Below are 26,626 nucleotides of genomic sequence, written 5' to 3'. Positions count from 1 at the left end.
TGGGGGAAGAGGAGGCGGCTCTGGCAGCGCGCGGCGGCGGTGGCGGCAGCGGCGGCGGCGCGGAGAGCTTGGACTGGTTTGCCCAGAGCTCGGACGGGCGGCGGGAGAGGAAGAGCCGCAGGAACTGCAGCTCTGCCAGCTTGGGCCGAGCCCAGAGACACCGGCCTGGCTGGTCCACGCCAGCCGCAGGTGGGAAGGGACTGGGGTGAGGGGTGAGGGTCTTCTGGCTAGGGGCCCTGGCTGAGCCGCGCGAGGTCCTGTCTTCTTCCTGTGTTCCGCAGACAGAGGCTGAGCATGGAGCTGTCCCCTCGCAGCCCTCCCGAGATGCTGGAGTCAGATTGCCCGTCGCCCCTGGAGCTGAAGTCAGCCCCCAGCAAGAAGATGTGGATAAAGCTCCGCTCTCTGTGAGTCCCTAGCTGGGGAGGGGGCTGAGGGGGAAGGATCTTAGGCAGCCATGGGGTGGTGTCGGAGGGGCAGGTAGCTGGAGAGGGTCTGGTGGATTCTCTCTGGCACACATGTTGACAGGTGCAAGGAAACATGGCCTTGACACGTGTGGCCAGGCCACATGTGTAAGACATGCTGAGCAAGCCGGCTGGTTGAAGGGGGCTTTGGAGTTTCAAAGCTAATGGTGTACCTGTGCCTGTAGACCCCCCCCCCCCCAGTGCCACAGTGTGGAAAGGTGGCACAGTCAGTATGTGCAGTGTGGGCAGGGCTGCAGACGGGCAGCATTCAGGAGGTGCCAGGCTGACTCACACATATACATGCATGCAGGGTTGTGCAGATGTGACACACATCCCATGTGTGCACATGAGTGTCCATGGGTCACAGAGATGCATGTAGAGGGATTCCACATAGCTGCAGATCTAGTGCATGTGGGTGCTTGTGCCAACCTGTGGGTCATATATATCTCCCTTGGGAAATGGTAGTTTCCGCTCCTGCATCCTACAGTAGGAGTGGGGGTTGCCCCATACCAGAGATGTTCATCTCTCCTGGAGCCTAGAAACTCACTGTGCATATTAATGATGGGGGGGGGGGACACCTGGAAGCTGGAGGAGGAGGTGGAGCCCCCACCTGGGAGCTGGAGCAGGGAGTGGATTGTGAAGAAAGATTGGTTAGCAGGGGCAAGGTAACAGGCTCAAGCAATACTTTTTTGTTTATTTAGGGTCTCCCAGGATCTCCAAGTACATTTAGGCATCTTTCTTATTGTTGCCGTTCTAGGGCATGGGGGGAGGAATACACGGGGAAAGGAAGGACTCAGGTGTCCCATACTCCAGTCCCAGGGGAGGAAAGGAACTTTTCTTCCTGCTTCTAAGAGAAGGAGAGGATTGGGTCAAAGACAAACCATGTCTGGTGTTAACCTCTCAGTCTTCTGCATCCAGTAATCTCTGCAGTCTGTTGATTCTTCATCAGAGAACAAGGGAAGGTGTCCCTCCCCGTGAGATGATTCCCCATGGCCCAGGAAAGAGGCAATGGACCAGAGGGTATGGATGCTAAGTGGGGAAATGTAGTAACGTAGTCTCCGAATCCAGCCCCTCTCCATATCCCTCCAGAGTGAGCACTGAAGCTTTCCATTTCTGGGTTCGTGTGGAGGGAGAGAGAGGGGGAGGGGATGGATAGATGCTTATCTGGTGTTGTTTATTTCACCTGTGGTGATAAGGTGATGCCTTATATTGGGCAGATGGGTCCGGTTTAGCCACTAGCTGCTTAGAGAGACTTTTAGGAGAACTGAGGCATAGGGGGCAACAAGGCTTGGAATCCAAATGTGCTTCTCAGTTCCCCTCCCGCGCTGCCTCTGGCCAATGCAATTTGCTGGGCTCTATGAAGCGCAGCCTTGGAATGAATTCTGGGATGAAGAAATGGAAAACCGGTTTGAACTGATTTTTGCTGGGAGGAGCACTGAGTGATTCTTGACAGAAAATGATGCTCAGTTAATGGTGACTAAGTTGGAGAGAGGGACAGATGAGGAGGTGGTTGAAAGACAAAGAAGGGACTCCAGGGGTCTACAAATGGGAGATTTCAAGGTGTCTCTGGATGGTTTCCCCACAGCACCAGTGGGTCATCATATACCTCACTTGCCTCCTTTCCAGGTAACCAGGCCCTGAAAAAGAGTGTGTTTTTCCACCTTCACTATCTCCCACACCTTGCCAACCAAAACTCTTTCCTGAAAACAAATTGCTGTTTCTTCCTTTAGTATGAGAAGTGCTCAGTGGTGAGAGAATCAGATCCCCAGAAAGAGGCACTGAAGCCTGGAGAGAGAAGGGAGTAAAGGCAGCTGCCCTTACAGAATTTGTTCACTGAGATGACTTTACATGAAATCATGGTGGACAAGGATCATTAATTTTACTTATTAGATTATTCTGGCTTTCACTCATTTCAGCAGTCTGGTCCTTAAAAATGCTACTTACCTGTAATAACTTACCCAGAAAAGTTCCATCTTCTGATGATTAATCACCAGAAGTAGATTCCCCATCCCTCTTTCTCAAAGCAGAGAATGATCTTGATATAAAGGTAGATCTCAAGTTACTGAATTTGACCCTGTTTGAATGTTTGGGTGGGAATGGGGCTTTGACAATCAACAAGGGAGATAAAAGGATTTAGGACTTTTGCTGGGTAAGAGGGAGAAACTCCCCAACTCTTGGGGGTCGGTGGTTTCTGAAGAGATGGGTAAAGGAGGCATTCCCTCTTTTAAAATGGGGATAGAACCTTCCCTAACCCCTTCATCACCTGTCCCCAAATGGAAGGAGTTGTTTAGTCTGGAAAAAGGGGAGTAGACATGATTATCTCAGGACTAGGCACTGAATGGAAATGAGGACAGATGGATTTTTTAAAAATATAAAGGCCTTGATTCCCCTACTCAACATATCCTATTTTTCCCTTCTACCCTTACAGTTTCTAATCTAGGACATCTAGACTCTCTTTAGGGAGCTTGGGCCTGGTGTTTTTGCCTCTGAAAAAAAAAAAAGAAAAAGAAGAAAGCCCGTACTATTATAATTGTGCAGGGCAATTTCTTATTGGGAAGGGCATCTAGGAATTCCATTTCTCACACTAGGAAACTGCCAGAAAAAATTCAGAATCTGGAACAGATGAAAGTATAACTGAAATGTGTCTCAAACTGGGGGATTTCACCTCTATTTAGCAGAAAAATTTTCCTACCTAAGCAGACGCATAAGTTGAGGCATGAAAATGGCCAGGAGAGGCAGTCTGGAGATGATAGGTTAGCCAGGATGATGATTTTCAGCATCTCTGACTCTAAGTTGAAGGATTTGACTTGCCTGCCCACCTTTCTCTGGGACCAAAGGGCCTTGGAGAGTGTAGGGAGGGATAGTAGGTAGAGGGGGTTTTCTGTGTCTTCAGTGAATCAAGAAAAATATAAGTAGAGATGAGTTTGTCATCCTTAGCTCATTCATTCATCTAACAACTATTGAGTGCCTCCTTTGGGTCACGTGGTGCACTAGATGCTGGGGATATAGTGACGGACAAAATGGCACGGTCACCACTCCAATAGAGCCCTAAAAGCTGGTTCAAGTCCATCAAGTAGCTGTGTGGAGAGTGGGGGTGGCACCCTGTTCCTTGTTTTGTTACACCTGCCCAAGTGGTAAAATTTTACCACACTGGGTTTCTAATCTTTTCTTTTAGGTGGTTACACAAATAAATATTAGTTCTTTCTCTCTCCTAGCATTGCTCTTTTCTTTCTGCTCCACCTTCTTTTGAAATTTTACATTTTACATCTAGGACTTCCCTCTTTCTTTGGGATAGTATAGACACAGTCCCTTTCTCTTCTCTTTTCCCCACATGGTATTCACTCAGGACCCCCAAGTCCAAGCTCAGTGTCCTGAGATGTGGTTTAAGGTCATTGCAGCTGAGCTGGAGCGAGGATTCAGTTGGATTTCTTTGCTCATCTTTGTTTCATCAGGGCCTGGTGTGGTACCTGGAACATAACAGGCACTCAATAAATGCTATTAGATAAGAAAATGAACAAACACATTAATGAATGTGTGTGTGTGTGTCATGGAGCCCAGTTCTCTCTCTGATTCTGTGATGCATGTGTACCTGCTTGCAGAGGGAGGGAGTAGGAAATGGGGATAAAAGAAAGGGAGACGATGTTGTTGTTGATTTGAGGGGGTGATGCCTTAAAGGTGTGGGGTTTGGGGACCTCAAGTCCTGGAACTGAAGGAGTTACAGACAGGATACAGAAACTATGTTATTGGGATTGTGCGAAGGAGATGTGTTAGGAGGAAACTGTCCATGCCTGACATGTACACATACGTATTTGAGTGTGAGAAGGTCGACTTGAGCGCTGGGGACAGTTTGTGGGATCAGAGCTTCATGATGATGTCTCCTCGTTTGTATATTTATAAATGGCGTGTATGATAATATATGTGTTGAGAAGGTACATACTTACCTGAATACCTGAAATTGTCCTGCCATATACGGGTGAGATGGTATATGTGTGTATGTGGTGTGGGTGTGGGTAATGGGATGCTCTGTATCTGTGATCCTGTGTACTGTGTTTGTGACACATTCACACAATTTTTGACAATCCTGGGGAGATTCAGTGGGCAGGCAGGAGGAGGAAACTGAGGGACTGGCTTGGGTGCCTCATTGATTTACCTGGCCTTCTGTCTTCATTTTGTATTTGTCCCATGGAGTGATCTTCTGTGGTTCATACCAGTTTTGAAAATTGTGCTGCCATCCCCTTCCTCCTTTCTCTGCGTATGGCTGTGGAATCGCTGTGAAGATCGCAGGATAAACCATGGCTCCCTGGACCTCTGGAGTAAAAGGAGCATCATTTCACTCAGGCCTTGGCAGGGATGCTTTTCAGTGCCTTGCTTCCTGGATTAGTCTCTCCTCTTTTATTTCAAACCATAGCAGGGGAAATCTCTCCTCCCTGGGTTTTATACTCCCCTCTCCCATCAGATGTCTTCCATCTCTCTCTTTCCTCCATCAGCTTTGTCTTGACCAAGGATTGTGTGGCATCTCTGGGATGATAGAGGGTGGGTAATTCCTGCAGTAAGGCGAAGGGGATGAGCAGGGGTCAGGAAATTCAAAGTCAGACCAAAGGAAGAATTTCACAAACCTCTGATCAGAATAGGTGGCTGGAGGAAGTCAGGGAGGTAGGGCAGTGGTAATGGAAAAGCAAGTGTCCTGGAGTTGGGAGACTTGAGTTTGAGTTTACATTACCACTATGCCAATTACTAGCTGTGTAATATTTGTCACATCATCTCTTTTGAATTTTCAAATTGATGTCATCCACATGAAAGTCACTTTAAATGACAGAGTCTGGAGAACTGGCAGCATGGGAGAGCTTGCCATGTGCAGAGGCAGGGGAATAGGCATGAATGGATGAATGGGTGGCCATTGGCTGGGATGGGGGCGAGAGATAAAGATTCAAGAGGTAGGGATATTAATCACCTGATGAGTTCAAGTCCTGGCATCTGGAACATGATTGGAAGAATCTTCTTTATGAATGGTTATCTGGAGGAGGTGAGGACAGGTGTCTTGAGTTTAGAGAATAGAAGACTGGGTGTGACTGGAGAAGGCTGTCCCTCAAAGGGTGTGGACCACTGAGGCTAAAAGAGATGAGATAGACTGACTTACTCCTTTCTTTTCTTTCCCTACTCATCAATCTAGAAGTGGATGGAACAATAGGGTTCTGAGACATGCTGGGTGTGGGGAGCCTTGGGGGTGGCACAGGAGGGTTCTGTGAGTCTCTCCTCTTTATCCTCTCTGGCATTTATCCTAAGTCTCTGGGCCTGTGGGTATTATCATCACATATGTCACATCTTATTTTAGAGAATCTCCAAAGTCCTTTAAAACCCAAAGATCACTCCGCTTGTCTAAGGGTCCCAGGAGGCATGTGGGAAAAAGACTGAGAGAGGAGATTCCATATTTGAGGTGTCTTTGCCACTTTTTCCAGGAGGAGGGTGAAGGGATTTGGGGACACGATGGGACTGGAAGGCCAGATGAGAGACTCAGTAAGAGAGAAGGCTCGATGTCTCGGGTCCTTCTCTACCCAGTCCCTGCCCAGGAAAGTTCCCAACATCACTGAAGTGAGAGGTGGTCTCTCCTGCTCCTCTCCCCTCCCCCACTCTGTTCTCCCCACCCCTCAGACCCACACAGAGGAACAGGGAGCCTTGAAACATCCCTCTCTTTTGAATCTTTAAAGGAATCATTGAAAATTTATCTCCAACCCTTCTTCTCCGCCTCTTTCCTCTCCTCTGATTCCTTTTACTTCCTTTCCTCTGCACCTTCCTTCCTTTGTCCCCATCTTTCTGTAGTTTCTCTTTCTCAGCTAGGCTCCATCTTCCTCTTCTTTCTTGCCTCACTTCCTCTCTCTGTCCCTGTTGCCTTTGACTTGCCCTCTCGCTGTTGCCTCTAGTTCTCCTACTCTTCTGCCATCTCAGCTAGGAGTCAGAAAACTCCTGGGCTTCCTCCCCTCACCCAGGTGTTGCTGTGGTGATGTGGCAGGATAAGTTTGCTGCAGGCACCCTTTGGTGCTTTCTTGGGAGTCCAGCCTCAACTTCTCTCTCCTGCAAGGCCTTTCTTTTGCCTCTCAGTGACCTCATCCTCCCAGCTCCTCTGAAGAGGAAGCCAAATAATTGCCTTTGAATCTCAGGGGGCTGATTTTCTCAGGTACGGAAGGTGAGTAGCTATTTTCCAACTCTCCCCAGGACAGTAACAGAGAACAAGGGACAAAACCAGGGCCCAGGTGGGGTGGAGGTGAGACAACTGGGGAAACTGGAAGTTGTTAGATGATGAAATTGTCCCCCACGGGAGGCAGACTTAGTGGTCAGAGAGAACTGGGCAAAGATGGGGACTAAGGGTGGGGAGGAAGAGTTACTGAGGGGGGAAAGAAGAAAACCTAGTTGTTACCCATTCCATGCATGGAAGTCCTTAGTGGCAGTGCTCTTGCCCCTCTGCCCCCAGTACCCACCAGTCCTGCCACTACTCCTCTTCCTTCAGCTCCTGCCACATCTATGGAGCTTATCCCTGACTGGGAAGAAAATATCAAGTTAGGGTTCTATTTCAGCATCCCAGACCTGGCAGAAGTCCACTGAGGGATCTGCGATGGCGTTTTGGTAGAGAAGCAGGCCTGGATGGAAAAAGGGCCAGGACATTTCCAGAGAGGCCTGGGGGTGGGTGTCTGGGAGAAGATAAAAGGGGGTGCTTCAGGAAGGGTGTTAGACACAGTCAAGCTCCCAGGTCAGTTAATTCCACAGCTGCAATGAGAGTCAGAATTGCAGTGGAGTGATTAGGATGCCAGCTGGTGTTGGCACCATTTAAGTTGGGAAAGGAGCTTGGCTTGCTAGGCGGACTTAGTGATTCTCTGGCAGGTAAGACCTGGGGGCTAGGGAAGCTTCTCCTTTCATTCCTGATCCTTGACTTCCCTGCTTCCTGCTTTTAAGCTCTTGCATCTGGCTCAGCACCCTATCCCTAGTTCTCTCCTCTATTCCCATCTTGTTTGGAGAATTCTTGTGGCTTAGGCTGAGTGAGCACATGTGAAGCCAGGATTGTTGCCAAGCTTCCTAAACCCTGACCCTCTCTCCACCAAGCATTAGCTTTAGAAATTCCAATCTGAAAGAAATATAATAAACCAAATTGCACTAAGCTCACCTCAAAGACATCTTTGTCCTTCTGCTCTGTGAAATGCCAAGAAAATCTGCTGTTATTTTGATTGCAACTAGATGGATTGAAGATAAAAATACAGAAGAACTACCTGGAAAGGTCCTGGAAGTTAGGATTTAACTTCCTATGATAAAGAAGAAAACCACCATTCTCTAACGTCAGGTTAGAGCTGGGTGGGGGAAAAAGTGAGCCAGTCAGAAAGGATGAACTCTGGAACCAGGGAATAGAGACCAGGCATTTTACTTCCCTAGTGCCTCCAATCCAGGTCCTGCATCTGAGATCACAAAGTGTTATGAGGAAACCGATGCCCAGAAATGGGTGGTAAGGTGGGGGGCAGGGCTGGGACTAGAATCAAATTCCACTGATCCACCACCTAGTGCTGCTCTTATCACACCTGCAGACAATCCCTTTGCCAGGCTTCCAACTCACTTTCCCATCCCAGGCTGCCTTCAACATCTGTTAGACCCCTTGGAAGCAGGGCATCTGCTGGGAACATCTATTGGGTTGTGGTTTGGAGGGCTGATGTGGTCCAAGTGGAGAGTGGTTAAGGAGCAGAATTAAATAGTGTGGGGAGGGAGAAGAGAGGGGTGGACAGGTGAGCTGGAGGAATTGGGAGCCTCTTCTCCTATCTGCCTTCTTCTGACCTTCTTGCCCACCCCTTCCAATTCTCCCTCTTCCAAGCGCTGAAGCCTGAGGGAAAGGTGACTCATTTTGTGTGACAGGCTGGGAGCTAGGACACCTGGGTTCTTATTGGTGTGGACTAAGGCTCAACTGCTTAGATGACCCTCTTTCTCATCTGATCTGAGCTGTGCTGGTGGAGTAGGAACACATTAGAAACGTTTTCTGGTCAGGAGACAGATATATAGTATATATAGTATATATATATATATATATATATATATATATATATATATACACACACACACACACACACACACACAAACACACACACACACACACACACACATATATATAGACAGATAGATAGATAGATAGATAGTAATACAGTACTGAGAGGGGGAGTTGCCTTCAGACACAGGCTCTGTGGAAGCAGACTCCTCACCCTCTTCCCTGTTTTTTTCCCAGACCTTTCTTCCCCAGCACCTCTCAAATTTCCCTCCCTTCCCTCCATGCCTCCTGAATACCTTCTGCCCTCCTCCACTCTTCTGGTTTTTGCACTTTTTCCTTTCCCCAGCAAGTGACCCTCCCCCCTTCTCCCCCAGGCCCCCACCCCAACTCCTTTGTCCAGTCCTAGAGATCTCTCCCCAGCCCTGCCATGTCAACCTGCTGCCTTCCAGGATGGCACACCAGCTTTCCACCAGGGGAACTATTTTTATCTCTGGAGCCACCCCCGCCACTCTGCCCAGCCAGCTGCCAGAATTGGGGCTGCTTGCATAGCAATGGGAAACCAGGAGAGCAAGGGGAGAGGAGAGCTCTGATGAGGTGGAGATCTGGTGGTTCTTGGTTTCTGGAGCCCCACTCTGTACCCTCCCCAGCCTGTGCTTCCACTGCCTCTATGGCCCCTGTGGAATAAGCAGCCAGGGAGAAGCCCTAGGCACATCTGGTGATGGTAAGGGGGTGCGGGGTAGACCAAGGCTTTGCCACAAGTGGTCCAGGCGCCATTTAGGGTTTAGATGGAAAAATCAGGAGTCCTGCGCACAAGGGTGGGCAGATGGAACTTTTCTGAGATTTTGGAGTCTTGACATCAGCCAGTTAATCCCTTTCCCAATAATACCATCCTGCCCCCACTCCCCCCAGGCAGAGTCTGCTGTCTTTTGTTCCTCATCCCAACTGGTCTTCTTCAGTGCAGGGTGGGGAAAGCTGAGAGCAGAGGAGGGAGGCACTATGGTTAGACTCCTTTCTACTTTCAAATTTAAAAGCTAGAGGAAAATCACTGCTGACCCTTTGCTGGGGTCATCACATCTATACCTTGTCCCAAGCCAGGTGACAGTCTCCTTAGCTCACACAGAAGTAGTGTGTGTGGGGTATGTGTGTATGTGTGGATGAGTATATGTGTGTGACCTTTTATCCCCAGGAAGGGACAGTAGTAGACCAATACTCCTTATTACGAATAGTTAATAATACACTGGGCTGGGAGATGCAGTGTGTGTGTGTGTGTGTGTGTGTGTGTGTGTGTGTGTGTGTGTGTTTGGGGGCGGGGTGCGAGGTTATGAGAAGTCAGTTGTCCAAACAGCTTTGGTTCTGAGAGAACAGAAGGATGGACAAGATCCTCTCAAAGGCCTTTTCCAGTCTAAGAAATCTCTACATTTTCATTAGGAGGGTTGAGGTCAGTGTCTAGCTGGCTAGAGTGGCAAAGCCTGGAGTGAGGAGAGGAGGTGAGGGACAGGAGCTGGCCTGGCTTGTGACTGTTGGTGTTCCAGGCTGTGTGCTGCTGGCTACCACCTGCCCCCACTTCCTCCCTGATCAGAGCCAGCATGTGCACAGGAGAGGCCCAAGGAGTCCGGGGTGGGGGTTGGGGGAGGGAATTTTGAGTCTCTGACACCGGGTCTAGACCTTTCTAAAAACACTAACCAGCTTGGGGTTGGGAGTAGCGCAGGGAGAGAAACAGAGAAAGAGATAGAGGTTGACATAGAGAGAGAGATCTCGAGCGAGCTTTTTTTCTTCCAAAGTCTGCAGCAGTTTCACTTCATGGTTTTCAAGAGTTCACTAGAAAACAATTTTTAGATATTTAACCCCCAGTCCTCTTGCTGCTGTTGTGGGAGGCCCACTTCCACTTGTCCCAGCATTCAGTGGAGCTGAGAAACAACAGGTTTCCGAACTTCATTTGTTTCATAACCATTAGACGCTTTGGCACAGTTACAAGTTATTTAAAAATTTCCCTGCTTTTTGGGATATAGGGGTGGGGGTCGGGCAGGGGCAGAATTCCCGTCATAAAATCCCGGTTCTTGGCCTTTTTGTTTTCATTTCACTTACTCCTGTCATACTAATTCCCACTAGTCCCTTTGCTTCATTTCCACCTCGCCCCCAGCCCTAGGTTAAGGGGAAGCAGACATCGGAACTCCTTTTTTTTTTTTTTACAGGAGGTGTTTAGATTTATCTTAGTTGCTCCTTCTTAGCCCCGCCCACCTTCCTAGCTGACCAATCGCGGCCCCGACATACTTGTATTGGTGATGTCATCTTACAGCCAATCGCGAGGCGGGCTGGGGCTGTCTGCGCACGTCCACCTCGCGCTGCAGAGGATGGCTTCTCTCCTCCCAACCCGAGGGAGAGCAAATCCTGGAGGCAGAAGAGCGAGTTCGGCCCCTGTTGCCTCTTGGATTCCTCCTGTGCTATCCCATCAATCCTGCCCCACCTTCTAATTAATTCACAGTTATCACCAAATCCGCGTTTCAGAGATGAGGAAACGGCGCCGGGAGTGTTAAAGTAACTTGCCCAACCTTTTGGTTTCTATAGGGGGCGCCTCCTGACTTTCATTCACTGTCTGGGGGTCTGGGGTGGGGGGCCCGTTTCTTCCGGTTGAGTGGGCCTCTGGGTAAGGATCCACTGATCCCTAGCTTCAGCAATCCCCTCCCCTACAACTTCTGATGCTCCTTGGGAAGTTCATCCTCCTGTCTTGCTTCCATTCTTTCAGGTAGCATTAAAGCTCATTTTGCAGAATGGCCCCGGAAAAGACCCTGCTGTCTCCCTGGAGTTGAATCTGCCTTAGCTCCTCTGGGGGCTCTTGCAGGGCCCATTCCCCTCCCACTACAAACTTCCGCTCCACCCACAGGTTTGGGATGGTTCCGGGTCCCTGCACCCTTCAGCCTTCTGCTAACCCCTTCACCACGAAGAGGAGCCCCACCTCCTCAGAGCAGGGGCTGGCCTGAGCTATTTCTGTCCTTTCTGGGATTCTTCTGAGAACAGATTCTTGTTTTCAGTCTGATTCAGATGTGAAACTTCTCTTGGCCTCTCACCCAGTTTCTGTAGGCCCGATCTTTGCCTCATGACTCCCCTCTTCCTCCAGCCAAGCCCCTCCTGTTACCCCTCCTCGAAAGAAGTTTTCTCTGCTCACTTAGTTCTGCTGGGGTCTGGAGGAGGAAGTCAGGGGCCCTAGAGGGAGTCACTCCCCTCAGGGGACCCAGGACCCCCCCCGGGGGGGGGAGGGGTAGCATCTTGATCCTCTGAAATAGGCAACTTTGATTCCCATGGCAACCCCTGTTCCTGTGCAGAGGAGTTACCTCCAGGGCCCCATCCTCAGGTAGGCACCAGGGAGGAGGGGGAGGGGAGGGAACGGGAGGAGAGGAAGAGGACGGGTTGCTTGTCCACCAGGTGTAGTTTGGTGGAAGAGAGGAATCAAGACCTGACTCCCTTGTTCGTTGCTCCAACGTTTTATCCCATTCATCTTGTGCTGCACCCATTCTCTTCCCATATCCATCTCCCTTTCCTTTTTATCCCTTCCTCTTGCCTGTAGCAGGTTCTTAGCAGTGTCCCCTCATTCTCTCCTCCTGATCCCCAGCATTCCTAGAACTTCTCATCCCTTGGAAACCTTCTTATCTTGTCTTAAGAACCGGAAAGGGAAATAGGATTTTCCTTTTGTCTTCTGACTCCCAGTCCCCCTGCCCAGGCCCTGTATTTACAGTGATCTTTATGGGCATGTGAGGGCTGAAAGTAGTGGCAGGGGCCTTTAGAAATCCCCAGAACATCAGCCATGTGGTGATCCTGAGAAATGAACTCGTGGGGAGAGTGAGGAAGCTGAGCTCTTTAGGGATATTGGGATTATTACGGCCAGGAGCCTTCTCTTCCAGCTGGCTGCCTAGAGTTGGGAGAAACTGGGGTCAGGATCCGAAACTTTTATGGGTTGGAGGGACTGACGGTAGAGGAGAAAGAAGTGGTGGTAAAATGGGTGGGGTGGAGGTGGAAGGAATGTTGGGAGAAGCTTCCAGTTTTTCTTAGGTCTGGATGAGGGCTGAACAGGGTTGTGCATCCTGTTCTACAGTGAAAGGGACCATTCCTGTGCTAGATTCTCTGGGGATTGAACCAGAAGGGTTGGATTAAAGCTGATATGAGTAGGGAAAAAGGACTTCCTGCAGAGAAATGGTGGGTCTGGGGAGTTCCTAATTCTTGAAGGACTTTAGAATAAGAGAGGCCTCTGCAAGGCTGGAAAGGAAGGTGTGGGGAGGGGGACTTATTAGACTTCAAGTGGGTGAGATTTAGCACCTGACTCCTTCCAGCTGTCTGACTGCAAGTCCCCTTCTTGAACACAAAGTTTGCCATATTTATTCTTTAATCTTTCTTCCCTCCCTAGGCACCCTGGCCCTTCTGACGTCTGAGTCATGTTGGGTTCAGATTTCAACAGAAACTATACAGGAGCTCCTGGACAAGATCTAGAAGTGGGGGGAGGAGGGACCTGAAGAAGGGGTGTGTTGTAAGTCAACCTTCAACCTCACTCTTCTTCCCATTCTTCCCATTAGAGTTTCAGAAATGCTGGCTCAGAAATTTCAATTGTGAGCTCTGGGAGATAACCCCATACCTGATTAATCTGTCCCCTTTCCCTTTTATTTATTTACTGAGCACCTACTGTATGCCAGGCTCTGAGTAAAGAGGCCAAGATAAGTCACTGTCAGTGCCTTCAGGACACTCACAGTCTAATATGGGCTGGCAGATACATAAACGATTAAGGATGGATTGACTGAGATTGAAGAAGCTGTGGCAGAACGGGTTTCAGCCTCTCTGTAAGCTACTTGCATGATTGGGCTCATTCTGTCCCTCTTTGGGGACCCTAATGGGGCAGTTAGGCTCCATTACCGTGTGTTGTAGACCTTGGTGACCTGACTGCCATTGACCAGTTGTGTGACCTTGGACAAGTCACTTAGTCTCCTTCATAAGGTGATTATGAGAATCAAATGAGGTTTGTAATTGTAAAGGTTTCCCAAATAGAGATCATGCCCATTATCATTCTCCTAGTTTCTCTCTTAGGTGGGTTCCCAGTTACCAGCCTCCATCCAACTCACTCTTCCTCATCTGGACTTGGGATAGAGAAGGCAGGAGCTTGTTGGATTTGAAGGGGGTGTGGTGTGGGTTGGGGAGTGCCAGCATCAGGTTGGGCAGTTAATTCCGATTCAGATCGCATTCATGAGGACCCTTTGTATATGCCAGGCACTGTGTTAGGTCCTTCTGCATTTATTATTTCTTTTAATCCTCTTCTTAACAACCCCATGAGGCTGTTATATATCATTCCCACTATTTTACAGATGTGTAAATTGAAGCTCTAAAATAGTGGTTCTCAACTTTAGTGTGCATTAGACTCATCTGGAGTGCTTATTAAAAATGCAGATCCCTGAACCATGCCCCCAGGGATTCTGGTTCGGTAGGTATGTGTTGGGGCCTAGAAGCTATCTTTTTAACAAGTATCCCAGGTGATTCTGAGGCCGTGTTTTGATAGACACTGATTAAGAGTTAGTGACTTGCCCAAGGGCTCAGAGCTAGGAAGTGGTAGGTTTGAATCCAGGTCTCCTGCCTCCCATACCGGTGTTTGGTGCACAGCTCCATACTCAGGAGGCCACGACTGCTGCCTGAGTCTTGGTTTCTGCACTGGAAATGGGGATAGCAATTCCTTCTCCACTTCCCTCCCTCATAGGCCCATTGTGAAGATAAAATGAGATACTGTTGGAGAAAGCGCGTTTTGAAATGTAAAGCTGGCAGCATTGTTAGCGATTATGCAAATATATGCAAATAAGGACTGTGGGCACGGCTGTTCACTTTGGGAGCCCCTGCTGGGATGAGTGTTTCAAGAGGTGGGTTGAGAATGAAACTGGAGGAACCTTGGCTGTGGGGATTGGCCCCCGAGACAAAGTTTTTAGGTGTAAAGGGGCTGAAAGAAGTGGAAGATTAGGGCTGGGCTGGGAATCTGTGGGAGAGATGGGGCTGGAGGTGGTAGAAGAGGCCTTTCTACCTGGGCTGTGTGTCCCCAGATGCGAGGCCCTGGCCAAGGGAACTGATCAGGAGAGGGAAGTCCCTGCTTGTACATGGGCCCTGAAGGCGAAGTGCACCCCTTTGTTCTGTGTGAGTAGTCTGGGAGATACTGGCTCAGCAGCCCCCTTTCCAGCTCATTTGGCTGAAATCTTTTATGTTGTCTAGCCTCCATTCTTCCTCCCTAATGAAGCCTGAGCTGGGGCTGGGCTTTACTGAAACCTTCACATTTACATCATCCTCTTTCTTGTTTAACAACTCGCTGTTTCCAAATGGAGACGGTGCAGCAGGAAGGCTGGAAGTGAGATTTGAAGATAGCCCATCGAGAAGGCTGCAGTCTGGTCCTCACTTTTTTCTCCTCCCGTTTTCTCCCTTTTCCCTTCTCCCCCATTTGCATTCAGACCTGTCAGCTAGGACTGCTGGGCTCAGAGGTGAGAGTTGACCTATGATGCTTCCTGGGGCTGGCTATTTTGGGTACTCCCTATTCCACAGCTGCGGAGACCCCGGGATGCGAGAGCTGCTTCTGTTCAGGAATGCCATTGTTCTCCCTCCCCCGGCATCCCTGGGAATTGATGCTAATTTCAGTCTCTAGTCCCTGACTCATTCTCTTCTTCCTGACTCACAGGGTGACCTTGGGTTTCTGAAGCCCCTTCTCAATGGGGAATTGGGATGGCCACCATTTCACCCCCCTCTTGGTTTTAGGTGGGGTGGGGTTGGAGAAGGAGTGAAAGAGGGGAATGTTTAGTTGCTTGCTTTAAAATCACCATCTGAAGTCCGAGAGCTTTGTTTGCTTTGTGACTACTTGGGCTGGACTGGCCAGACTTCTATCTAAGAAGCCTCCTAGTTAATCACCGACCTCTACAATTCACAAGTGCAAAATATGAGGGGGTTGTCCCTTCAGGCAGAGCAACTAGTAAATGAGATATTTTCCCTCTCCCCAGCCCCACCCCTATCACTTTTGGTCTGGGGGAAGCTGCGACTGGGGCAGAAGCAGGGGATGGATTCAGTGACCTTTTGCCAGAAGTTGTCTCTGTTGTGGGACCCGTGAGGCAGGGGTTAATCCTGCTTTGTCCTGGTTGATGGATTCTGGAATCTGGAATCATAATCCATTAGCTCTGCCTGGATGGAGGGAGGCCTTGCGAAAGCATTCAAGTTGGTCTTTGTTCTGTATCTTTCCCGTGCCTGCGGGAACGGAGGGGCTGTGGACGTACACCCCCTTCTAGCCATGACCAAGAGGCCTCATGAAAGAATAATCTTGGGAGCTATTTTGGTTACGGTTGCTCCCAAAGCCCTCTCTCGTGGGGGGAAGTAACCAGCTTCAGGTCTTGGTTATTCACACTATGAAACAGATTATTCCACTCCGGGGGTGTATGCCTGCCTAATGCTGCTGGGCCTGGGCAGTTTAAACAAGAGTTTGCAGGAAGCACTGACTACAGGGTGGGTGTTGAGAGGTGAGATGGTGGGTGGGAATGGCGGAGTCAAGAAAAGCCTGGGGTTAAATTTTAAGAGTAGATAAATTTAATCCAGGCAGTGGTAAAAACCTGAGATTAAAAATATTACCTGTTATTATTATCAATGTTAGAATTATTATTTGTGGAAGACCGAGGATGTTTCTGTAAAATCACCTATTAGAGGGTATTCTGCTCTCATGACAAGGTAGCAGTGTCCAAGCAGGATATCCATACTCTAGCCCCCCCTTACCCCTCACAGGCTGCGCTACATGGTGAAGCAGTTGGAGAATGGAGAGGTGGACATTGAAGAGCTGAAGAAAAACCTGGAATACACAGCCTCTCTGCTGGAGGCTGTCTATATAGATGAGACACGGTGAGAGTGGTGATGCTGGGCCACCGGGAGAGACAGAGAGGGAGAAAGAAATCGGACAGACACAGTGAACCAGAGACAGGGAGTACAGACAGAAAGCTGGAGATAGCCACGTGGCAGGGACAGAGGCAGGAAGAAAGGGAGGGGGAGGGGCAGGTATGAAGTGCTCTAGGTAGGAATATCTGTGGAGAGAAAGAGGCACAGAGGAACAGACAGAGGCAGCGATAGAGCTGAACACAGATATCAGGGAGAGAAGCCTGTCCCAGGGTTGGAAGGGGCCTTAACGATCCTCCCGGCCTTCTTCCCTGTGTAGAGATCGATCCCTCTAGAGCTGTGCTGCCCCAAACAGGAGCCACTTATCCCAACGTGGCTATTGAGACTTGAAACTGGCTGTTGTGAATTGAGATGTTTATGTAAAATACATAATGGATTTTGAAGACTTAGAAAAAAAGAATGTAAAATATCTCATTGATAATATTTTATATTGGTTCCATGTTGAAATGATATTTTGGATGTATGATGTTAAATAAAACTCATTAAAATTAATTTCACCTGTTTCTTTTTACCTTTTTAATGTGGCTACTGAAAAAGTTTTTTAAAATTACTTTGTGGCTTGTATTGTATTTCTCCTGGACAGTGCTGCTCTATAGCATCCCTGACCGGTGGCATTCCATTGCCTTCTTGAATGCTTCCATCATTGTTGAAGGCTTTAAATAGAGAAGCAAAAATAAACAGACACAGAAGAGAAAGGAAAGAGAGGGTCAGAGACAGCGAGAGGGTACTAAGGTGTGGGGTGTGGCTGCGTCCCGGGTCCCGAGGCTGTGGAAGCACCTGCTGTCTTTCCTCTGTGGCTCCTCTTCTGCGGTCTCAGGCAAATCTTGGACACGGAGGATGAGCTGCAGGAGCTGCGGTCGGATGCTGTGCCTTCGGAGGTGCGAGACTGGCTGGCCTCTACCTTCACCCAGCAGGCCCGGGCCAAAGGCCGCCGGGCTGAGGAGAAGCCTAAGTTCCGAAGCATCGTGCATGCCGTGCAGGCTGGGATCTTCGTGGAACGGTGAGGCTCGCCCGTACTCAGCCTCCCTGTGCTTCAGCTGGGCTGTCCCAGTCTTCCCTGGTCCTCCAGGACCCCATCCTCTGTATGATCCCACCTGCCCATTCCCGTACCTCCACCTGATCCTCACTCCCCAGGCCTTCACATCTGAACTTCTTCTTTTGACTCCCCTAGGATGTTCCGGAGAACGTACACCTCTGTGGGTCCCACCCATTCCATGGCAGTCCTCAACTGTCTCAAGGTGATCCCTGGGTTTTTGGGAAAGAGCAGAAGTTTGTGGGCTGAACAGCCATTGGGACTTCTAGACTTTGTTTATGGCATGATTTTTGCCTTCCCTTTTAGCCTTCATTCCCATGTTCCTCAAACAACAATTTGTCCACTCTAGAGGCAACCCCTGCCTTCTTGCCTCTCCCATGCTGAGAGACATCTGGGGAGAAAGAGACCGACTTTACCACCTCTTTGTTTTACTGCTTCCCAAGTCTCTGTAATCATTGGAAGTCCTCCTTGAAGTCTGACTTCAACCCTTCTTGCTGCTGGGATGTTCCCATTGGGAGCCTTCCTGCCTAGTCTGTTGTTTTTCCACAGAACCTGGACCTCTGGTGCTTTGATGTCTTTTCCTTGAACCGGGCAGCAGATGACCATGCCCTGAGGACCATCGTTTTTGAGTTGCTGACTCGGCACAACCTCATCAGCCGCTTCAAGGTTAGGATTCCTCCAGGCAGGATTCTCCACTCCTATTACTCCTGTTCTAACTGATTCCCAACTTACTAAATTCCATAGGCTCCCTCACTCGATCTTACCACCAGGGAAGTCACCAACAGTACTATCCTGCCCCCAATCTAGCGTTTATTTCACTGGCCTCTCACTTCATTTATTACTTTCTAAGGGAGGATTCTAGGTCTGCAACAATCCAGCTTGGGATTCTGCTCTCTCCCACTTTGCTTTCTTCCCCTAACTTGCCCCGTCTAGGATGGCTTGCAGCTCACCTCCCCTTTCAGTCATCATACCTCCTGAGTGTGGAGACCGAGCCCTGGAGTCTAGATGCTGTCAGCGGGTACCCTTTGGGACTCAAATCTCTCCATTTGTTTCCTCGGGAGACCCTGTTCAGGAAGAAAAGCCCAAATTGACCACTCCCTCCCCACTCTCTAGCTCTGGTCCCTGTCCAAGGAATTTTATGGAGCGGTTCAGATCTAGGCCAGCTGGGTGGGGCTGTATGAGTGGAGGGAGGGTGTGTGAATTCCATTTGTTCTTCAACTTGGCTGGCCAGGAAGAAGAAAATGGGATTAGGGCCCTCTCCTGATCTTGTGCCAAGAGGGAGCATCTTTTGGAAATAGGGGCCAGAAAAAAAAAAAAAACATTTCTACCTGGAAAAACCACATTTGGAAGGGGAGGGTAAGAGGGCAGAGGAGTCCCAATGGGGATATTTGGTCATCACTTAGGTGGGGGTGCCCAGTAGACATTAGGGGTGGAGGAATATGTGTGTGTTCAGAAGGGGGCAGAAGGGGTTGGCTCAAGGGGGGATGCAGGGAACACAGTTGGAGGGCCTCTCCCAGGCAGGCTTTGGAAGGCCATTCCATCTGTCCTTCTGTTTCCAGAATCAGACTATCGGTGTGTGTGAGCCTTTCCTGGAGCCTTGACGACTCCTCTTACAACAATGCCCAAGAGAGATTCCAAAACTTTCTGGAGATGTTTAGTTGGGTTATTCTTCAGTGCCTTCCTGAGGCCTCTTCTGCAGTTTCATTCTTTTCTGTCCTATCCTACCCTTTCCAGGACAGAGAATAGCAGTGTCCTCTTTTTCCAAAGACTTTCCCAGCTCACATTTCACCAAATCGGCTCTCAAACATAGCCCAGACAGCAGTTTCTCCTAAACTCTGCTTCCTTACCTGGAGAGACTGGGTTTTGGGGACCCCAAGAGTAGCTGCATCAGGTTGGGTTTGGCCCAGCCCCTGTCTGCCCCTGCTCCCTTGCAATTAGAGAAAGAGGGGGCACTATTGTTTTAGTTTCTCTGGTGGTAGAGATCCCAGTTGGAGCCGCCCATCTCAAGCGCTACATTCTCTTCCTAGGCACCTAGCCCCACCCCTGCTCCTCCCCTTCCCTTCCCTCCAGGGACGCCATGGCAACGCAAAAGCAAGGGCAGTTGTCATGGAAACAGTCCTTTAAAATTCCCTGAATTTGGGGCACAGCCCTCCGGGGGTGGGGGTGGGGACGTTAGGGTCTGACAGTCAGTGGCGCTGCTTCTGGGTCTCGCGTCACTCTACTGCTCATCTCTACAGATGCTTCCCCAAGTCCTGGGTTTCAGTCCCTCCAGCCTCAGGAGCTCCAGGGACAGGTGAAGACATCAGCCCTGTCCTCTAGGAGTCTTGAGCCTTTCGCTCCCAGGGTATATGCTCAGACCCCTGGTGCTTGTGTGGGTGGGTGGGTATGTGGGTGGGGGATTTGTGGAGGGAGGGGGTCAGGGAAGGCGTCTCAGAAGAGGGGCTGATCCACTTCTGGCTGAAAAGGCCCTCCCTGGGTCATTTAATCCTTTCTTGGCTCTTCTCTCATGGTATTGGATATGGGGGTGGGGTGGGGTGGGGTGGCTGTAAGGTAGGAGGGAAGGTTTCTTTCCTTTACTTGAAAACCTCCAGGGAAATAATAATAATTATAGTTACTCTTTAGAGAGCACTTACTATGTGCCTTATACTTATCTCATTATATTCAAGGTCAGTGATATTATCCTCATTCTGCAAGTAAGTATTTCAGGCACAGAGATGTACACAACTTGCCCAAAGTCACACAGCCAGCAGGTGGGAGAGCCAGGATGTGAGCCCAGGTTCAGCTGACTGCAGAGCCCGTGCTCTCTACCTAGGCTCTGCTGCCTTCTAAAGGAAGATGGTGTTGCCACTCTCAGTTCAGCCTCCCACCATTCCTACAGATCCTTGATATATCTTGCTTTCCTCCCTCCTACTTGCAGATTCCCACTGTGTTTTTGATGACTTTCTTGGATGCCTTGGAGACAGGCTATGGGAAGTACAAGAATCCTTACCACAACCAGATCCACGCAGCTGATGTTACCCAGACAGTCCATTGCTTCTTGCTCCGCACGGGGATGGTGGTAGGTGCCCCGAGGTTGCTCTGCTGTGATTCAGGGTCTTATGACTGCAGAGCTGGGAAGTCTAGACTGTATTCCCATTTCCATTTTTCTCTATTTGGTTCCTCTCCTTGGACATCCTAAAGTGTTTACAGAGTCAAATTGAGATGACTCAGACAAGAAAATTCCACGGAGGACCACAGCTTCGTAGACAGCACTGGGGATGTATGGTGGGATGCAGTGGAATGTTGCAGTTTTGGACAGAAGAGGATCCTTGGCCTCTCTGGCCCTAGGAATGTCCTTGCAGCATTCCTGGCTGCATTCAAACCTGGCCTGGAAGAATGCAAGGGATAGGCTGAGGGATCTAGTGCATGTGCAGAGCCGTTTCTCATTACCTGTCCCTTTCCCCTAGCACTGCCTGTCAGAGATTGAGGTCTTGGCCATCACCTTTGCCGCAGCCATCCACGACTATGAGCACACAGGCACTACCAACAGCTTCCACATCCAGACCAAGTGAGGGGCGGGGATGTGGCAGGGGCAGGAGGGGCCAAGTGGATGTGGGGGAGGTTGTCAGACACCGTCTTCCAGGAGGCCATACATGATGACCTTGGCTCTGCAGGTCAGAATGCGCCATCCTGTACAACGATCGCTCGGTGCTGGAGAACCACCACATCAGCTCTGTTTTCCGAATGATGCAGGATGATGAGATGAACATCTTCATCAACTTAACCAAGGATGAATTTGTGTGAGCAGAAGCTGGGACTTGGCATCCCTGAGAGACCCCCTCACCCCCAGCTTTCTCTTCCCACTTCTTGGACTCCCTGCCCAGCTTTGCTGAGGCGGCTGATCACCTCTCTGCTTCTGACCATTCAGGGAGCTGCGTGCCCTGGTCATTGAGATGGTGTTGGCCACAGACATGTCCTGCCATTTCCAGCAAGTGAAATCCATGAAGACGGCCTTGCAGCAGCTAGAGAGGTAGGGTGTGACTAGGACCAGGCCAGAGTGAGAGGGGTGTATGAATTGGGGGGCATATGTATGCAGTAATTGGCATGCAGGTCTTTATTTGGATGTAGAGACTCTCCTGGCTCCGGGTATTTGAGTGTGTCTCTGGGTATGTGTGTGTAAAACCTGTGTGCACACGGTCCTGGGTTTATGTACAGCCCCGGCAGCTGATCCTCTGGAGAGTGCTTTGGGCTGGGAGTCTGAGATGGGGTTTTCATCCCAGCTTTGGGACAGGTTCACTCTGGAATGTTGAGAAATTCATTCGACTTTTCTGGACTCCAGTTTCCTTACCTGGGAGATGGTGATGATAAGGTGCCTCCCCACTCCACAACTCTTGTTATTTGGGAGGGTCATGTGAGCTAACAAAACAAAAACCAAAACAAAACTCAGAACAAATGCCGTAATTATATCTGGTGTTGCTTATAAGCAGGTGGGAGTATGTAGATGTGTCTAAGAGAGAATGGACTGTGTTTGTGTGTGTCCTGAAGGTGTGTGTTAATCTCTGTGTGTGGTGTCTGTGTGTGGGGGGGTGTGCAGTGTCAGAGCATGTCACTGCTGGGGGAATAATAATAAAAATAAAAAAATAATAATTATAGATAACGTCTATTGAGCACTCACTCTGTGCCAGACACACCTCTAAGTACTTAAATTTGTGTGTGTCATTTAATCAGAACAACCCCATGTGGTGGTAGATTCTGTTATTATTCCCATTTTAGAGTTGAGGAAAATGAGATACAGAAATTTTAAATAACTCACTCAGTGTCATACAACTGGTATATGGTAAGTATAGTGGGGATTTGATTCTAACAGTCTGGTTCTCAGCCACTAACCTGTGCCACTTCCTGTATGTATATCTGTGTGAATGTGCATGTGTGTGATCAGAAGGTATGTGAAAGGGTGTACATGTGTGGGTTTGAGAGTGGGCATGTGATGGGAAATTAGGGAACATCCAAAGTTAGGGAATGGTCCAGGTTTCCTTTTCCTAAAAGATCTGTCTCCCTTTCCTTGTCATCTGCCCCAAACAGGATTGACAAGTCCAAGGCCCTGTCTCTGCTGCTGCATGCTGCTGACATCAGCCACCCAACCAAGCAGTGGTCAGTCCACAGCCGCTGGACCAAGGCCCTCATGGAGGAATTTTTCCGCCAGGTAGCATGGCATATTTGCCATCCCCTGCCTGTGGGGGCCTTCTCTTCCCAATGGTTCTCCAAGCTCCCCAGTCCTGGCTCATGGACCTTCTTCGTTCAGCCACTTGCAGCATCAGACTTGATCCCCGAACAATGGGATAAAAATCTCATTATCCTAAAAGCTTAGCAATCGTTGCCAAGACCAATTGGCTTATCACTCATTTCCTGGTGAAAGGCCTAGAAATTCCCCACTTACCACAACCCCCTCCCACTCCCCCTCCACCCCTCCCCGATCTGGTAGGTCTGAGCATCCTCTCCAGTTATCCCACCTGCCCTCTCTTCTCCAGGGTGACAAGGAGGCAGAGCTGGGCCTGCCCTTTTCTCCCCTTTGTGACCGCACTTCCACGCTTGTCGCACAGTCCCAGATTGGTGAGTGCCCTTTCCTGCAGGGAGGAGAGGATTGGGAAGGGGAATGAATGCTTCTGGACCTGGGCCAAGATTGCCCCCTGCAACCATTTTTCCTACAGAGACAAGTCTCCTGAGCTAGAGCATGTGGTTCTGGGGTGGGAGTGGGGGTGGGGGGCCGGGGGAATGGCGGAGGAATTCTCTGGGATCACAAAGACATCATCCTGAGCCTGCCCCCATTAGTTACCTCTCCGCTCTGTTTTACACGCAGCCCAAGGTCACGGCCATGCCTGCTGCATCCTCTGCCCATCCCTACAGGTTAGACATCTCCAGGGTTACCCCCTTTGCTGCAGGTTTCATTGACTTCATTGTGGAGCCCACATTCTCTGTGCTGACAGACGTAGCAGAGAAGAGTGTCCAGCCCCTGGGAGAAGAGGACTCCAAGTCTAAAAACCAGCCCAGGTGAGAGTGGCTGGGATAGCCAGGTCCCCTATTTCTGGGGGAGGGGAGTCTGACTCACAGAGAGGACTGACTCACAGGCAGGAGATATAGCCGTGGCGGGGCTTGTGGAGAAGCAGACAGCTCCAAGCCTGGGAGGAAGGATGGGACCCAAGGGTGTGGCCTGGGCCTGTGCTCCCCTCCATCTATTCTTCCACCATTTTAAAAAAAAATCTCTTCTTTTAGGTGTGCCTTTATTGCCTTCCTGTTAATCTTTTTTTTTATTAATTAAAATTTTTTTTTTTTTTTTAAATTTTCTTCTACCAGGAGAAAATGTGTGGAGAGGGAGGGGTAAAATTGTGGGGAGAGGGACAGGGACTTGGGGGTATCTATTAGAGGGAAAAGAGAAGGTCTAGGCTCCCTCTGCTGCCTCCTGGTTTTCCATTCCCTCCCCTCTGAGAGCTGTGAAGCTGGTTCTGGAGTGGGCTGGGTCTCACCTCTGGAGTTGGGGTGGGGGTGGGGGCTGCTTCTAGTTTCCAGTGGCGCCAGCCTTCTCTAGATGTGGAAGTGGGAGACCCCAATCCTGATGTTGTCAGCTTCCGTTCCACCTGGACCAAGTACATTCAGGAGAACAAGCAGAAATGGAAGGAACGGGCAGCAAGTGGTGCGTGCCATGTGGGGGAGGGAGACTTTGCGGGGGGGACTGATGGAGCAGGCCCGTTTCCTTAAGCCCCTGGAGCAACCCCTTGTTTGAGTCCTAGAGTGGGGAATGGAGCTGATCAGACTAAAGTTAGATCATAGGAAACTGGCTGGCTGAGGGGCCTGGGCTGTTCTAGAATGGAGACTGGAGAAAGGCTAATGATCTACAAACCAAGGGACCGACCCTTTTGTACCTTGTGGTCTATGTAATTAGTGCCTCTCTAGATTTGGTGGCCCTGGCTGGGAACTCTCTTCCTTTACATGGGTTTTGAGTGTTGTGAGTTTTAGTAAGGCCAAGAGGGGATGGGTTGTATGTAGCTCACTTTGAAGGCGGGGAATGGATAAGACTCTTTTTGCCACATAGTCCTTGGGTTCTGGGGAAAAATACTTCTAGGTCTGGTACCAGCTTCCTTTGTGCCCCTCTGCAGGCATCACCAACCAGATGTCCATTGACGAGTTGTCCCCCTGTGAGGAGGAAGAGGCCCCATCTTCCCCTGCTGAAGATGAACACAACCAGAATGGGAATCTGGACTAGCCCTGGGGCTGGCCCAGGTGAGCATGTCGTGGTGGAAGGGGTGGAGGGTCCTGAGGTTCTGTAGGGGGTGGGAAGAGCTGAGTCCAACAGGGCCTCCTTGAAGGGTCATTTCAGCGGTTCAATGGATGTGTGGTCCTCCCTTTCTCTTTCCAGGCAGGAAAATGGAGGGAGGGAAGCCATAAAGCTAAGGCAGGGTGTGGGTGGGAAGCAGGAAAATCCTTGCCCCCTTCTCCTACCCCACAGTTGCTGAAGGAAGAAAGGAGGTGACTCCGCACAATAATGGCAGAATGGGGTGGGGCCCGAGCAAGGCCACAGCTGGCTTGTACAGGACCTTTGTGAGAGTTAGGGAAAAAGAACCTGCCCTGGGCACAGGCTCAGTGAGGTCAGTTGAGCATGACTTGGATTTCAGGCCCCACTCATACCCTTGGCTGGGCACCCTTTTGCAGGGCATGGGTCTGAGTGGGGATCCAGCAGGACTTGGAGAAGGTAGGTGAGGCAGGAGATGAAGGCAAAGACCAGAGTGCTGAGGCCTCACCCTCTTTCCCTAGGTCTTCATCAGGTCCAAAGTCTTTGATGTCATCAGCACCATCCATCGGGACTGGCTCCCCCATTTGCTCCAAGGGAGCATGGAGGTTGTGGAACAGACAGTCCACCCGAAGGCCAAATGCCAGAGATTATGGGGTTAGGGGAAGGGCCCCTCCCTGCCTGACACCCTTTGGGGCACACTTTAATCTCCCGGCAGCAAGACTGGGGTACTTCAGGCTCCCGATGGTCACTGTGCCCATCCCCCTGCCTCTGGACTCCCCCCATGGCTGGATGTCTGGCTGGAGCGGGGAGCGTCCTAGAGGCTTCCTCGGGCCTGGGGGGAGGGTCAGAGATGCCAGCCCCTTGGGCCCTCCCCAGTCGTCTTTGCCTCCAAGTTTCTAAGCAATACATTTTGGGGGGTCCCTCAGTCCCCCACCCCAGATCTTAGCTGGCAGGTCTGGGTTCCCCTTCCTCTCCCCTGGGAGGGGCTGGAATAGGACAGAAAGCTAGAGATTTTCAGAGCTCTTTATGTATGGGGAGAGGAATGGTATGGGGAGGGGTGGTTCATCCTCTTTACCCCAGATCTGCACTGCTTCAGCTGCCACCCCTACCCAGCACCCTGCAATCTCCCCTCGTCCCCATTCTGAAATGGTGACTGGGGAAGAGAGGAGCCTTTGGGATCAGGGGCCGAAAGGAGTCCTCCCCTGGGGTCTTTAAGAGCTTGAGACAGGTCTGGGCCCCTTGGGTTTGTCACCTGCTCTGGCTGAGTTCAGGGTCCTCTCCCTCCTTCTTCTCCCTGCCCTGGGGCTGGGAGGTGTCCATCCGACTAATGTCTGTAAAGTGCTTTGAGATCTCCCCAACAAAGCACCTTCAGGATGCTTCTTATGAGCACAGCCAGGAGAGAGCAGCTGGGTTGAGATCAAGGGTGCAGTGGGCAGGGGGTGGGTATAATCCAATAATCCCGTGTCACAGAGAAGGCCCCTCCCCTCCTCCACCTCCAGAACCAGCCCAGCTACAGGCACCAAGAGGCCTCTCCTTGGGGCAAGTGGGGAGAGGCGGATGGACGGCAGATGCCAGAGGGGCTCAGGGCTGCTGCCCTCATGCCCTCTGAATAAGTGCCCAGCCTGGCCCAGTGCCCCTTCCTCTCCTCAGGCTCCTCCTCTCCCCCACCTTGCCCGAGGAAAGGTGACTGCCCTCCTCCTTTCTTGTAAATACCAACCGTGCATTTGTACAGTGGGCCCGTTCGTGTGAAGTCCATATCCATGGTCTCTTGGACCTGCCACGCTGCCACCTGTCCCTCCCACCCCACCCCATGTGGGGGACAGACGCATGTGACTCACCCCTGCCCTCAGTCTCCCAGACCCTGCTATAGCCAGAGATCAATAAAGAAGGGAGACTGGGTCTGGCTGTGTGTGGTGTTT

At 50.3% G+C, this 26,626-nt stretch overlaps 1 protein-coding gene across 4 annotated transcripts; it reads left to right on the top strand.

Annotated features, from left to right (window-relative positions):
* Nucleotides 1-22: 22 nt before the first annotated feature.
* PDE1B (phosphodiesterase 1B) lies at nucleotides 23-26,599 on the top strand. 4 transcript variants are annotated; one of them, XM_037845374.1, is made up of 16 exons: nucleotides 23-189; nucleotides 282-404; nucleotides 16,246-16,359; nucleotides 17,228-17,410; nucleotides 17,582-17,648; nucleotides 17,993-18,109; nucleotides 20,361-20,501; nucleotides 20,890-20,990; nucleotides 21,097-21,222; nucleotides 21,351-21,452; nucleotides 22,505-22,625; nucleotides 22,951-23,032; nucleotides 23,362-23,470; nucleotides 23,980-24,110; nucleotides 24,574-24,697; nucleotides 25,229-26,599. In XM_037845374.1, the coding sequence occupies exons 2-15, from the start codon at nucleotides 295-297 to the stop codon at nucleotides 24,678-24,680; spliced, it is 1,611 nt and encodes a 536-aa protein (XP_037701302.1). In that variant the 5' UTR covers nucleotides 23-189; nucleotides 282-294; the 3' UTR covers nucleotides 24,681-24,697; nucleotides 25,229-26,599. The 4 variants fall into 4 exon arrangements, with proteins under 4 accessions (XP_037701302.1, XP_037701305.1, XP_037701304.1 ...); XM_037845377.1 differs by lacking the exons at nucleotides 23-189; nucleotides 282-404 and adding an exon at nucleotides 6,624-6,642; XM_037845376.1 differs by lacking the exons at nucleotides 23-189; nucleotides 282-404 and adding an exon at nucleotides 10,992-11,010.
* The last annotated feature ends 27 nt before the right edge of the window (nucleotides 26,600-26,626 follow it).

The sequence above is a fragment of the Choloepus didactylus genome, chromosome 8 (assembly GCF_015220235.1).
Source record: "Choloepus didactylus isolate mChoDid1 chromosome 8, mChoDid1.pri, whole genome shotgun sequence".
Classification (NCBI taxonomy): Eukaryota; Metazoa; Chordata; class Mammalia; order Pilosa; family Megalonychidae; genus Choloepus; species Choloepus didactylus.
This window is presented reverse-complemented; position numbering and strand designations above follow the sequence as displayed.

Excerpts from the sequence above, each read along its gene's own strand:
- PDE1B (XM_037845374.1), top strand. The coding sequence starts at position 295 with ATGGAGCTGTCCCCTCGCAGCCCTCCCGAGATGCTGGAGTCAGATTGC. Across the intron at positions 20,502-20,889 it reads TGCTCCGCACGGGGATGGTG|CACTGCCTGTCAGAGATTGA; the intron begins GTAGGTGCCCCG and ends CCTTTCCCCTAG. Across the intron at positions 21,223-21,350 it reads TTAACCAAGGATGAATTTGT|GGAGCTGCGTGCCCTGGTCA; the intron begins GTGAGCAGAAGC and ends CTGACCATTCAG.